At 64.3% G+C, this 12226-nt stretch overlaps 1 protein-coding gene across 1 annotated transcript; it reads right to left on the bottom strand.

Moving 5' to 3' along the window:
* Positions 1-1739: 1739 nt before the first annotated feature.
* MEX3D (mex-3 RNA binding family member D) lies at positions 1740-10938 on the bottom strand. The gene is given in 3 exon segments (XM_032466086.1): positions 1740-3514; positions 3516-3991; positions 10034-10938. Coding segments are annotated over 3 exon segments (1473 nt in total). The 5' UTR covers positions 10131-10938; the 3' UTR covers positions 1740-2614.
* Positions 10939-12226: the final 1288 nt, after the last annotated feature.

The following is a 12226-nucleotide window of genomic DNA, read 5'->3' as shown; positions in this document are numbered from 1 at the left end:
AACCTGCCCTTGAACCTTTGGCCCTTGAGGGGCAGGGGGGCTGCTCTTTTTCTGTTTGTGGCCAAACTGGGTGCAGTCTCCATCCCTCACCTCCCTGCTGCACCCACCACCCTCTGTGGCCTGACCTCACTCCAGGTTAGCAGGGGCCATGACCACTCCCCTGCTGAGCTGCAGGCCAGCCCAGGGTCGGCACCGCCCCCTGCCCGTCCTGGTCAGCCGTGGCAGCTGTAACAAATTACTGCAAAGTAGGAGGCTTAAAACCATAGTTATTTGGTCTCCATGTTCTGAGGCTGGAAGCCTGAGATCAAGGCATGGGGCCGCGCGGCCTCTGCAGGCTCCGGGGAAGCCTTCCTGCCTCTTCCAGCCTTCGGGGCTCTGCCTCCCTCGTCGCCCAGCTTCTCCCTGCGTCTGAGTCTCCAGTCTCCCTCTGCATGCTTGTCTCTCCTCTTCTGTCTCTTACAGGGACACTCGGCGTTAGACTCAGGGCCACCCTAGTTTAAGATGATCTCATCGCAAGATCCTTACTTCTATTTGCAAAGAGCTTTTTGCTTAATAAGTGCCCATTCGTGGGTTCCGGGGGCATATTTTGGGGGGCCATGAATCAACACACCCCAACCCTCTGAGCCTCCAGAGCCAGGAAAGTGGACCTAGGGGTACCCCATTTTACAGATGGGGAAATTCCAGGCAGGGCTGGGCTGGAACCCTAGGTGTCGGGGGCTCTTCCTGAGACTCACCCCAGTCCACACAGCCTGGGATGGGTTCAGTACCCCAGGTGCCACTACTTGGAGCCAGAGGATCTGATGTGGTCGCCACTCAGTGGGGACACTGATCATGGGGTGCCCTGTCCATCTCTGGTTGATTCCTCTCCATACCCTCTTGTTGCCCCATCAGACACTCAGAGCTCCTGTCATCCTGAGCCCCTGGCCTCCTCCTGGAAGCCTTCCAGGATGATTTGTCATCTTAGCTTTTCTAGCAGCCTGTGTCCCTCAGACTCCTCGTTGCCCATTCCTCGAGCCAACAGCCTGTGGGGACCCTGGCCCCTGGGCTTGTTCCTGGAGCAGTCCTAAGCCCCTCCCTGTCACCGCACCCCACGCCCCACCCATCCTATCCTCCATGCACTCCAGGGCCTTCTTCTCCAACTTCAGAACTTTGGTGTCACCCACCAGCTGCCAATGGTCCAACCCATGGTCCCTCAGTCCTCACCTCTGGGCCAATCCCAGCCCTGAAGAACTCTGACAGCCCCATGGGCCATGGTCCTCTGGTCCCAACTAGGTGAGTGGGGGACATGGGGGACACCTGTGGTTCATCGCTCAGACATCCTTCAGGGACTGGGAGGGGTCAGGACCCATCCTGGGATTTAGATTCCCAGACCTGTCTCCTCACCTGCACAATGTCAGGTGGACCCTGTCCTGCTGGGGAAGGGTCCCCCACATACCATGGAGCTGCCCCAGGAAGGGACACCCTGGCACCACCCCCTCCACATAGGCCATGGCTGTCCCTGTGGTTGGCTTTCCCCTGGGACGTGGGGCTTTGAGCCTCAGGAAAAGGAAACCTGGCTGGACTGGACCACCTTTCCCTGTAGACCCGATGCTTACAGCACCGGTCTTGAGGAATAGCCTGGAATCAGGCATCCTGAGCTCAATTCCTTTGTCTTGGAGACTGGGGAGTGAGGGGCTGGATCTGAGCCCCCACCCACCCCCTCCCCCATGCCCACCCGCCCCACACCAGGCCAAGGGCTCACGTGTAGTAAAAAGACTTTATTAAGAAGGCTTTGAAGTCAAAAAATAAAACTCTTGATACAATTTTCTGAACCCTTAGGTCAGCTCAGCAAATATATAATCAGTAATTTAGCTGTGTAAGATTAAAGGTCCGTTACTTTATTTAAAATAAAATATATTTTAGTTCTTAAAATTTATTCCATAAAGTACATATTTCCCTATAAATTCCCTACATATACACAAGAGGTAAAAAGTAAAAGTTAAAAAAAACAATAAAAAAAATTTAAAAACTGACAACAGAAACCACAGCAGAAGGGGATTAATAATTAAAAAAAAGTTAGAAAGTTCGGGATGCCCCTCGCCCCCCACCCCCCTCCGGCCTGTGCGCGGCTTACATACTGAAGGGTAACTGTCTGGCCCCCAAGAAGGGAACCATTCTCCTCGGGGGAGTTTCTGCAGAGGCTGAAACCGGGGGGACGCTGTCAATAAGCCATTCGCTACGTACAAAAGAAGGACAACCGAGAGTTGTAAAAACCGTGTTTTTTGTTTTTGTTTTGTATTAAAAAGATCACCCAAGGGTGGGGGGTGTCTTAAATAAAAAGTGCAAGCAGGCAAGCAGGCCTTTTCTCTCTGGTTTATTTTAACCTGTCGACTCAATACTGTCATTTGTTAAGAAGTGAGGTGCCGCTGGGCCGCTGGGTTGCTGTCTCCACGCCTGGGACCGGAGTTAAAGCTCGTCTGTAAACACTGGCCGCGCCGCCCGCGCCCGCCGCCCCTCCGCCCGGCTCCCTTCCTCCCCACCCGGCCTCGGCCTCGGCCTCGGCCTCGCCAGGAGCGCGCCCGCCCCGAGGACCGCCTCGGGGGGTGGGGGGCCGCGGCCGCGGCGAGGTGACCTGCTACGAAAAGATATGGATGGCCTGGGTGGCGGGCGTGCGGCAGGCCGGGCACTCGGGCTCACTCTTGCCGCAGATGCGGACGGCGCAGTCCATGCAGAAGAGGTTGTGGCCGCAGGGCACCAGCGCGGCCATGACCTCGCCCTCGGCGCACACCACGCACTCCCGCGCCAGGGCTGGCGCGGTGGCGCCCGGGTTCGGGGCCGCCGGGGCCTTGCGGCCGCCTTCCGAGGCACTCGAGTCCAGCGGGGAGCACGAGGAGACCGAGGAGCTGCTGGGCAGCGAGGTGGCCGTGGAGAAGCTGGTGCTGCTCGAGAAGGACGACAGGGGGCCCTGCGGGGGCCGCCAGGGCAGCGCGCCCAGCGGGTCGGGCGCGGTGCGGCGGGCCAGCGGGAGCTCCAGGCCCAGGCCGCCGGGCTCGGGCAGCGTGGGCGAGTGGCGCGGCGTGCCGGCCCCGCTGCTGCGCCGGGCACCGGCGGTGGGTGGCACGGGGGCGCCGTTGATGGCCGAGCAGCCGCTGAAGGCCGGCAGGGGCGCAGCCCGCTCAAAGGGGGCCCAGATGGTGGCCGCGGCGGGAACAGTCAGGTCCAGCGCCAGGAAGTCAAAGCCGAAGTCACAGTCTTCTGGGCCGGGCGGCCCTGCGGGGGCCCCGGGACCATCCCCGCCAAAGGTGAAGCCCCCATTGCCTGAAGCGCCGTAGGGGCTGGCGGGGCCCGCTTCCGGCACTGGCACGGGTGGACCCCCGCGGCCGCCAGCGTAGAAGGCCTCAGGGCCCCCTGGGGCGCCCAGCGTTGCGTCCCCGCGGAGGGCAGCCGTGGGTGCCGGGGGCCGCCGCGCCGGGTTGGGGGCCTTGGCCCAGAGACCTGTGGCCGCCCCAAGCAGATCAAGGCAGACGTCGGTGCCAGTTGGAGTGGAAGTCACTGTCGGGGCCGGCATCGGTGAAGGCGCCCGTGCGCAGCGTGATGTGGGCCTCGATCTCCTCGCGCGCCCGGTCCACGTTCTCGGGCATGCCTGTCACGGCGAACACTGGCTCCTTGTCGCGCCCGGGCGTCACGATGTACGTGTGCGTCCGCTGCTGGATGCGCTTGATGGTGGCGCCCTTGGGCCCCACCACCAGCCCCACCACGCGGTAGGGCACACGCACCTGGATGGTGGTCTGTCCCGGCAGGTTGGGCGGGCCCTGCGCGGTGCCCGGCAGCCCGCCGGCCTTGCTGCGCGTGGCGCGGATCACGGAGAAGTGCTCGGCAGCCGACAGGATCTCGCGCTTGGCCATCTCCACATCCTCCTTGCGGCCGGTCACAATGAAGACCGGCTCCTCGCCGCGCACCGGCGTCTTGATGTATGTGTTCGTCTTGGCTCGAAGTGCCTTGATCTTGCAGCCTAGGGGTGGGGTGGGGGCGGGGTGAGACGGTGATGGCGGGGGCGCTTCCCCAGGACAGCCCCTCCTGGGGAGCCCCCACCCTCTGCCTGTAATCTCAGGCCCACCACTGTTCCTCCCTCCTACCCTGGGCCTCAGTTTCCCCTCTGGTCTTGCCATCACCTCCTCCTTAACGGGAATTGGCGAAAAGGCAAGGAGGGACCCTGCTATGTGTTGAAAGGGGTCCCCCCAAATTCATGTCCACCTGGAACATCAGAATGGAACCTCATTTGGAAATAGGGTCTTCGCAGAGGTAGCTTAGTCAAGACGAGGTCATGCCAGAGCAGGGGGCTCCTGAGTCCAATGACTGGAGTCTTTATAGAGGAAGGACACGCAGAGACACAGGAGGCGGAGCCCAGGGTTGAAGTGAGGCGGCCACAAACCAAGGGATGCCAGGGGCTGCCTGCACAGCCAGGAGCAGACTCTCCCTGGAGCCTCTGGAGCCTCTGGAGGAGCCCGGCTGGGCCGGCACCTTGATTTCAGATTTCCACCCTCCAGAACTGTGGGGCTTGTTTCTATAGTTTCAAGCCAGGCAGCTCATTCTACGAGCTCTAGGACACTAATACAGACCCCGTGACACCAACTCCCTGTCTGACGGGTGGGGAAACAGGCTCAGACTGCAGAAGCCGCCTGTAATTCTTTCTGACCAAGTGACCCTCCCCCAAAAGCAGATCCTGGGCCCCCAGTCAGGACGCTGCAAAGGCCCCCAGGGGTCCCAGCCTTGGGGCTTCATCGCTGCTGCCTAAGTTGGGTTGGGGGCTGACCCTGTGGACGGGGGCCAGTGTCCATGCGGGAGAGGGTCAGGCTTGCAGGGTCCTGGACTGGGTGCCTCACCCTGTGTCTAAGCAGCCCTCCTGAGGCTGAGGGGAAGCTGCCCCAAGACATGGAAACACCAGGTGGGGCCTGCCCCGGTCCCTGACACCCCCACCCCAACCCCGGGGCCTCTGAGATGTAGTGAGCCCGAGCCCAGGAGTCTGGGAGACCCCCTCCCCTCCAAGTTCTGGGGAGGCCAGGGACACAGGGATATTGTTTCAATGCAAACAGAGGGTGGCACTGACAGGAGTAACTGTGGCTAACTTCTCCAGCAACATAAGATACAAAGTCAGCAGGACGAGCTGTCCCCGGGAGGAAGCGGGGGAGAAGGGGCCTGGGCCAGGGGTTAGGCGTCAGCCCCCACCCAGTGCTTTGAGAAAAGTCGGGACAGGCAAGGCGGGGTCAGAAAGCTCCCAGGGAGGAGGCGGGTGGGAAGCCTCTGCTCTCCTCCCATCTCCTGGTCCCCAGCCACTCCTTCCATGGCCACCCAGGGTCCTCCCCCTTAATGGCTGCATGGCCTTACTGGCAACCCCAAAGGCACCCTGACTTGTGGCTCCCTCCACTCCTGCTGGGATGGTCTCTTCACCTGGCAGCTGGGGAGGCCCCTTCTGCAGCTCCCCTGCACATGACCTTCCCCATTTGTAACATTATCCTCACTGCTACCCCCTACCCCCACTGTCTTCTCCCTTCTCTGCATCAAATTGCAGCCCAGCATCTCCTCTCCCAGGAAGCCCACCCTGACTATGCTGGCCAGGCCACAGCACACACTTCTGAGAGTTTCTCCTCACACTGTATGTCTGGTTTTCTGAACTCCCCAAGGCTGGGGGACTGTGCTGTAAGGGCCGGAGCACTGGGGATTGCCCTGGGCACTTGAGGGAACTGTCCTGTGCCTCAGTTTCCTCACCTGCCAAAGGCAGGCAGAAAAAGACCCAGTCTCACACGTTGGGGAGCAGTCCCAGAATGGCACCCCACTTTTGCAAGTCTTAAGGGCAAGTGGAGGGAGGATTAAAATCTCTCCCATAATGTTTGGTTCCAGCAACTCCAGTCAAGGGGAGGGAAGTGAGGCCAGGAGAAAGGGCAGGGTATTTGCCAAAGTCCGGTGAGAGGAACACCCACTATCTGGACCCTTTGTACAGCAGGAAGTGGGCCTTGCTCCCAATCATATGGGGTGGCTGAGGCCTGGACCCCAAGTGCTGGGGGGGCCTGGAGGGTCACAGGCTGTGGGCCACATGTAGAAAGGTGGCTGAGTGAGATGGCAGTTGTGGGGGAGGGGCTGGAAAGGGGCAGAGAAGGGGTGCCTGGCCACACGGGGGACCTGGCAGTTTCCCACTGGCCGGCACCCATCCTGCTCTGGCCCATAGGGTGGCCTTGGGTGGAGCCCTGGGTGGCCAAGCGGAGCCCAATTCACTAACCGCACTTCAGCTGCGGCACTCACTGGCTCCCTAAACCCCACCCACACTAAGACCCCAAGAGGCAGCAGAGCACGGGGGTGGGACTGTGCAGGCCAGGATACTGGGGTTCCAAGAGAGACCCTGGGGCTGGCACCAATTGGCAGGCAATGCAGAAATGCAGATTCCTGGGCCCTACCCCCAGGATTGCAGCTCAGAGAGCCCAGGAAGGCAAGTGACTGTCACAGAGGCCGCCTGCCCCAGGCCCCAGCAGCCCTCACCCACAGCAGTGTAGCCTACTGAGAGGGGCAGGGCTGCAGGTCCCCGCGGGAAGGCTAGATGCAGGCAGCCCTCAGCTGTCCCACTGCTCACGTGACCCCAAACGGGGGTCCAGGCCACCCCTGTGCTGGACACTCAGGGAACCAAGCCACATGGGCTCTTCCCCAAGGGAGCCCACATGGGTGACCATGGGCCACACTTAGCAAGGAACCCTCAAGGCTGTGTGCGGGAGCCGAGGCGGCTACCCCTGGGGAGGCGGTGTGGGCTGGGGGAGAGCTCCTGGCTAAGGGAACAGCAGGTGACAGAGTCCGGAAGCAGGACGGGGCTGGGACAAGTCAGTCCTATCCACTGCTGTCCCCAGCCCAGTGGGGTGCTGTCCCCAGAGCAAGGCTGAGTCACAGCAGGGTGGCCTGGGGGCCAAGCTGGCTCACTTGTGAAACGGGGCAGTGGTCACCCCCACGCAGGCAGGGCAGGGTGCATCTACATTTGCCAAGTAAGGAACCCCCAACCCAGGCCCAGGACCCCCTTTCTTCTTGTGTCCCACAGTGGACCGGGGAGAACCTCAAGGCAGGGGTCCCACCAATCCCGCTGTGCCTGCATGCCACACCCTCAGGGGTGGGCCACGCACAAGCAGAGCAGCCCCCACCCCTCGCCAAGGGCCGCCGTAGGGGCCCCAGCTGGCTGGCAGGTCACTGGTTCCTGCCTGAGAGCCTGCTGTGCAGCTGGCCCACCCGGCCACAGCCACGCCCCAAAGTCAGGGCAAGGGCGGCAAGGCAGGAGGGCACAGGCTGCAGGGTGTCTCAGAAGGAAAAGGGCCCAAGGTCACGGCATGGCAAGGGCACACCAGCCCCTCAATGACCTTCACCAGTGCCTTTACTAGTCCTTCTGGGTTTCCTCTTTTCCTGTCTGTAGGAGGGGCCATCTCCCCGCCACCCCCAACCTGGGGGCTTTGGAAGGTGGAAAGTTCTTTCCTGGCTCATCCCTGCTCCCTGCAGTGCAGGCAGAGCCCAAAAGACCAGGGTTCAAGTCCCGGCCCAGCTGCCCGGTTCTAGCTGCACTTCTCAGGTGGGTGATTGGAAGTGGCAGGGTGGTCCCCGGGGGACACCTCAGGGCTCAGCGAGGTGGGGCATGTTGAGGCTCCTTCTCTGTGGGTCCAGGGCACCTTCTGGGCCTCTCAGCCTCAGGGATGAGAGAGAACTCCAAAGACTGTAACCACCTGCCCCGTGCCCAGGAGATGCACGGGCCTGCTCCAGGACTGAGAAGACCGAGGCTCAGAGGACAGCAAGGGGGTGTCAGGAAAGATCAACCCCGAGTCTGTGGCTCTGGGTGGCTGAGGCTTGGGGCGGGGAGCGGTCCCGGACCTGGGATTTGACAGAAAAGGGTAAGTTCAGGGCAGGCTATGCATGCCCCTCTGCACCAAGGAAGCAGAGCAGTAAGAAGGGACAGGTTTTGTGTCCAGGGTCCCACCAAGTGGACAGTGGGGTGGGTGACAGAGGACGGGCTGGGCACAGAGTCTTCCAGGGTGTGCTCAAGAACTGGGTGTGGAGACGGGAGCTACAGATGCTTCCAGAGCTGGGGGCATGCAGGGCTGCTGAAGCTGCCATCCTGACCTGGCCTTCCTGCTCCTTCCTGGTGCCCTGTGCCCCCCTCACAGGGTAGCTACTGTGCGCTGGCCTGGAGCTGGGAGGAGAACTGGCATTTTGCTTGGGAATCCTCACCGAAACCCTCCCCCTGTCACAGATGAGCTCTCATGCTCAGGGTCACAGGGCCACTCCAGGCTGCAGGGAGAGCTTGCAGGGCAGGCCTTGCTGTCTGCCATCAGCAGGAACTCAGCTGGCACCCAGTAAATGGGTTCCCAACACACATGCCGAGGTCAGGGTGGAGCCTGACTACTGGCCACCAGAGACCCTTCGGCACAAGGCCGTGATCTGGTGCCCTTGCTAGACTCTGCCGCCACCCAGGTGGCTAAGGCCCCTCTGGACCCTTGGGGGCCAGGATGCAGATATTCACTGGTAACCTGCCCTCAACCTCCACCTCTGGGCAGATCAGCATAGTGACCTTGGGCAACAGCCCCCAGGCCTCAGGCTCCTGAATGCTCAGTCTGGGGCAGCTGTCTCGTTACACAGGGCAGTTATGGGGGACAGGGACAGGGAGAGGGTGGCGGAGGGGAAACGTCTGGTGTGGGGTCTCACCCTGCCTGCCCACAGAGGCGGCCACAGGGCTTGGAGAACGGCTTCCCTGTCCCCCTCCCCAGCTCCCATTCCTGAGGGTGGTGGGTCCCTTGGCCCAGCACAACACTTGGCCCTCCTTGTGTCTACAAGCGGGGAAGACAAGTGAATAACTGAACCGACCTGTACCCGAAGCCAGAGGGCTTGCCGGCCTGATGGCCCCACCCACCGGGAACTAGTGGACGGCGGTGCCCAGGGCCTCCCCATGGTCCCCAAACTGCAGTGATGAGGGTGACAGACCACCCTGCAATTCAAGCCCCCCACACGCTTCTCTAGGTCCTGTTACTGAGGGCCCAGAGGCCTGGACCCCCAGCCCTACCTCAAGCCCCGCCCAGGCCCCACCCCAAGTTCTAGAACCTGGCTGGCCAGCAGGGAGCCAGCAGCCTGGAGTTAGGGTTAGGAGTTCGGAGGTGCAGGCAGGAAGACAGGAGACAGTTGAGGCTGGTAGGCAGGCAGCTAACAGGGTGGGTGGGTGGGTGTGTGCTGGGCCGGGCACTGCCCACCACCCTCCCGCCCGCCCGCCCCGCAGCTCCAGGGCCAATGAGCGGCCGCCGGCCTGATGTCACCCTGCAAATCTCAGCCTGGCTCCCGAACAAAGAGAACAATGGAGCGGCCACAGGGAGCTCCGACAGTGCTGCTCTGGGACCCCCGTGCCCTGGGCCTGCTGCCCGCCAGCCGGCCGGGGGGAAGGCTGTGGGGCTGGACCCCAGAAGTGGCTTTTACAGTGGGTTCTTCTGCATCTCCCCAAATCCCTGGCTGGGGGCCGAGAGCGGGATCGAGATCTTCTCTCATCCTATTCTGCCCCACCCCCTGCTACCCGCAGCAAGGTGCCGAGGCTGGCAAGTCCCAATGTACCTACCCTTTTTGCGCCGCCAAACTTCTCTCCTGACCCTGCAAGAGTGCCCCCGCCCCCAGGCCTAGGCACCCGCAAACCCCGGGGAACCCGCCCCCTGCCTGTTTTGGGTAGAGAGTGCCCACTGGCCAGCCTGCCCCCGCCCTCCCCTAGATGCGGCCAAGGGCCCCAGCAGTTAGATGCATGCAGGGGCCTTTCTGGGATGGAGGCGCCCAGACAAAGGCGGCAGCGGGGCCCGAGCGCCGAGGGGAGGAGCGCGGGCTGCGCCCAACTTTCTCCCGCGGCCAGCGGCAGGACAAAGGCGCACAGGCAGCCACCGAGGCCCGAGCCCACGCGGGGCGTGGCCGGGGTCTGGCGTCCAGCCGCGGGCTGATCTGGGCGGCCCCTCCCCGGTCGAGCCGCGTCGGGACCCCTGGGGCGGCGCCCCCGACAGCGGCCACTCACCCTGGCGACCCACGATCTCCGCGACGTGCTCGGAGCTGGGCACGGGCACACACTCGGTCATGTTCACGCTCTTCTTGCGACTGCCGATCACGCTCATTTGCTCGGCCAGCAGCGTCGGGGGGCCCAGGGCCGCCGGGTGGGGTGCGAAGCCGGCGAACACGTCGGGCGGCGACCGCCGGGGCGGCGGCGGGGGGCTCACCTCGGGCTCCAGCAGCGTCAAGGGGCCAGGGGCCACGGCCACACCGGGCGCGCCCGCCTCAGGCCCGTCGGGGGTCGCGAGCTCCGCCGCGGCTCCGCCGTCCGCGCCCCCCTCCGCTGCCGCCGCCGCCCCGTCGCCTGCGGCCGCCCCTTCATCGTCCTCGTCGCCTGCGCCCCCCAGCCCCAGCCCCGAGAGCTGGTCCAGCGCCAGGCGCAGCGCGGCGGCCGCGTCGTCGGGCTCGGGCGGTGGCCGGGGCGCGGGCGCGGCCTCCTCGGCTCCCTCGGGCGGGGGCGGCGGCGGCGGCGGCGGCGGCGGCGGTGGTGGGGGACCTGGGCAGGGGTCCCCGGCGGTCGCCGCCCCGGGCCCGCCGCCGCGCGCGCCCCCGACGCCGTCGGGCTGGCCGGTGGAGCTAGGGCATGGCGGCGCTAGCGCTCGGGCCCGCGCTCCCGCCTCTCGGCCGCCGGCCGCCCCCGCCGCCGCCGCCGCCCGCGCCGCCGCCCTCCGCCTCTGGGAGCTCGGCCGCCGGCCGCCGGCATCCAGCGGCGGGGCGGGGCGGCGGCGGGGTTGCTCGGGCGCGGGCGGCGGCGGCGCGGCGCGGCTCTGCTTGCTCCTCGGCGGCGGCTCGTCGGCGGCGGCGGCGGCGGCGGCGGCGGCGGCGCGGACGCTCCTTCCCTCCGCCCTCCCGCCGCCTCCCTCCGACCGCCGGCCGCCCCGCCCCGGCCGCGGCCCCGCCCCCGTGACGCGGCCGCCGCCAACAATGGGGCGCCGGGCAGGGCGCACGCGCGGGGCGGGCGGGGCGGTCACGTGGCGCAGCCACCCCCGCCGGGGGCGCTCCGGCGGGCTGGGCGCGCTGGCACGTGCGAGCGCGACCGCAGGTAGGTGCCCGCGGCGCCCCGGGCCCTCGGTGTGCTAAGGCGTCCCGCCCGAGGTCCCGCCTCGGGGCCGGCGTCCCTCCCCCCGAGGACCCTTGCCCCAGGGCTGGGCTTCGGACTCCCGCCCACTTCCCACGTCGGGTCTTCGCCCTCACCTGGGACCCTGCCTGGAAGCCCTCCGAGAAGTCATGGGCACCCACCTCCCACAGCACGGGAGTGTGCCCGAGTCGAGACTGGGCCCCGTGGTGGTGTTTCCAGACTTGGGCTGGTTTCCGCGGGCCAGGGTCCTCAGATGTGCGCAGCCTCGCTCTAATGCTCAGCCCACGGCGCCCACCTCCAAAGCCGGCCTGTCCCAGCGGCCCTTTGGGGCCTTCTTTTCTCCTTTGGGGCGGAGGAGCCTTCTGGCTGCCCGCTGTGGGGTTTCTTTTGGTAAATGGATGGGCTGGGCGCAGGATGGACCCAGCCTGGACAGGTGTGCTGGAGTCTCCAAGAGGACCCTGGCCCGTTCCCTGCTTGGCTGCAGAACCTCAGGCCAGTTGCATGGGCTCTCTAGGTGGGAGGGGTCGGCCTCTCCCCTGGGTCCACTGCCAGCCTCACCGGACATGGGAACCTACCCTCGACCTGAGTAATCCCTAAGCCACACTGTCCCTGACTAGAGGGTCCTTCACCTCCTGTCACTTCTCTTCCCACACTCTGGCTTCCCTGGCAGGTTTCCCCACCTCCCCTATCCATTGAAGCTTTCAGTCCCCTGCCTCCTTGGTCCCTGTTCCTGGAATGCTTTCTCCCTCTAATGTCTTTCCTGACCCCAGGCCACATCCAGTCCAGTTTCTCTTGGGGTCCCAGACTTCTCTTTTGTGTGCTTGAATGCTAGGAAATATTAGTTACTTTATCATAATTTATGTCTAATCCCCTCCTGCTGAGACTGGGTTCCTGGAGGCAGGCCCTGGACCTGCAGATCTGCTGTGCTCCCAGTGTGTGTTCCAGCCCCGGGCTTTGTCCTGTCTCCCCACAGAAAGTTCCACTGGCTGTAGCTGGCATTCAAGGCCCAGCATGACCTGCCCTGGCCCACCTAGCCAGCCTCCAGTCCCCCTAGCGCCTCCTGGGGGCCCTTACCATCACTGC

The sequence above is a fragment of the Camelus ferus genome, chromosome 22 (genome assembly GCF_009834535.1).
Source record: "Camelus ferus isolate YT-003-E chromosome 22, BCGSAC_Cfer_1.0, whole genome shotgun sequence".
Taxonomy (NCBI): Eukaryota; Metazoa; Chordata; class Mammalia; order Artiodactyla; family Camelidae; genus Camelus; species Camelus ferus.
This window is presented reverse-complemented; position numbering and strand designations above follow the sequence as displayed.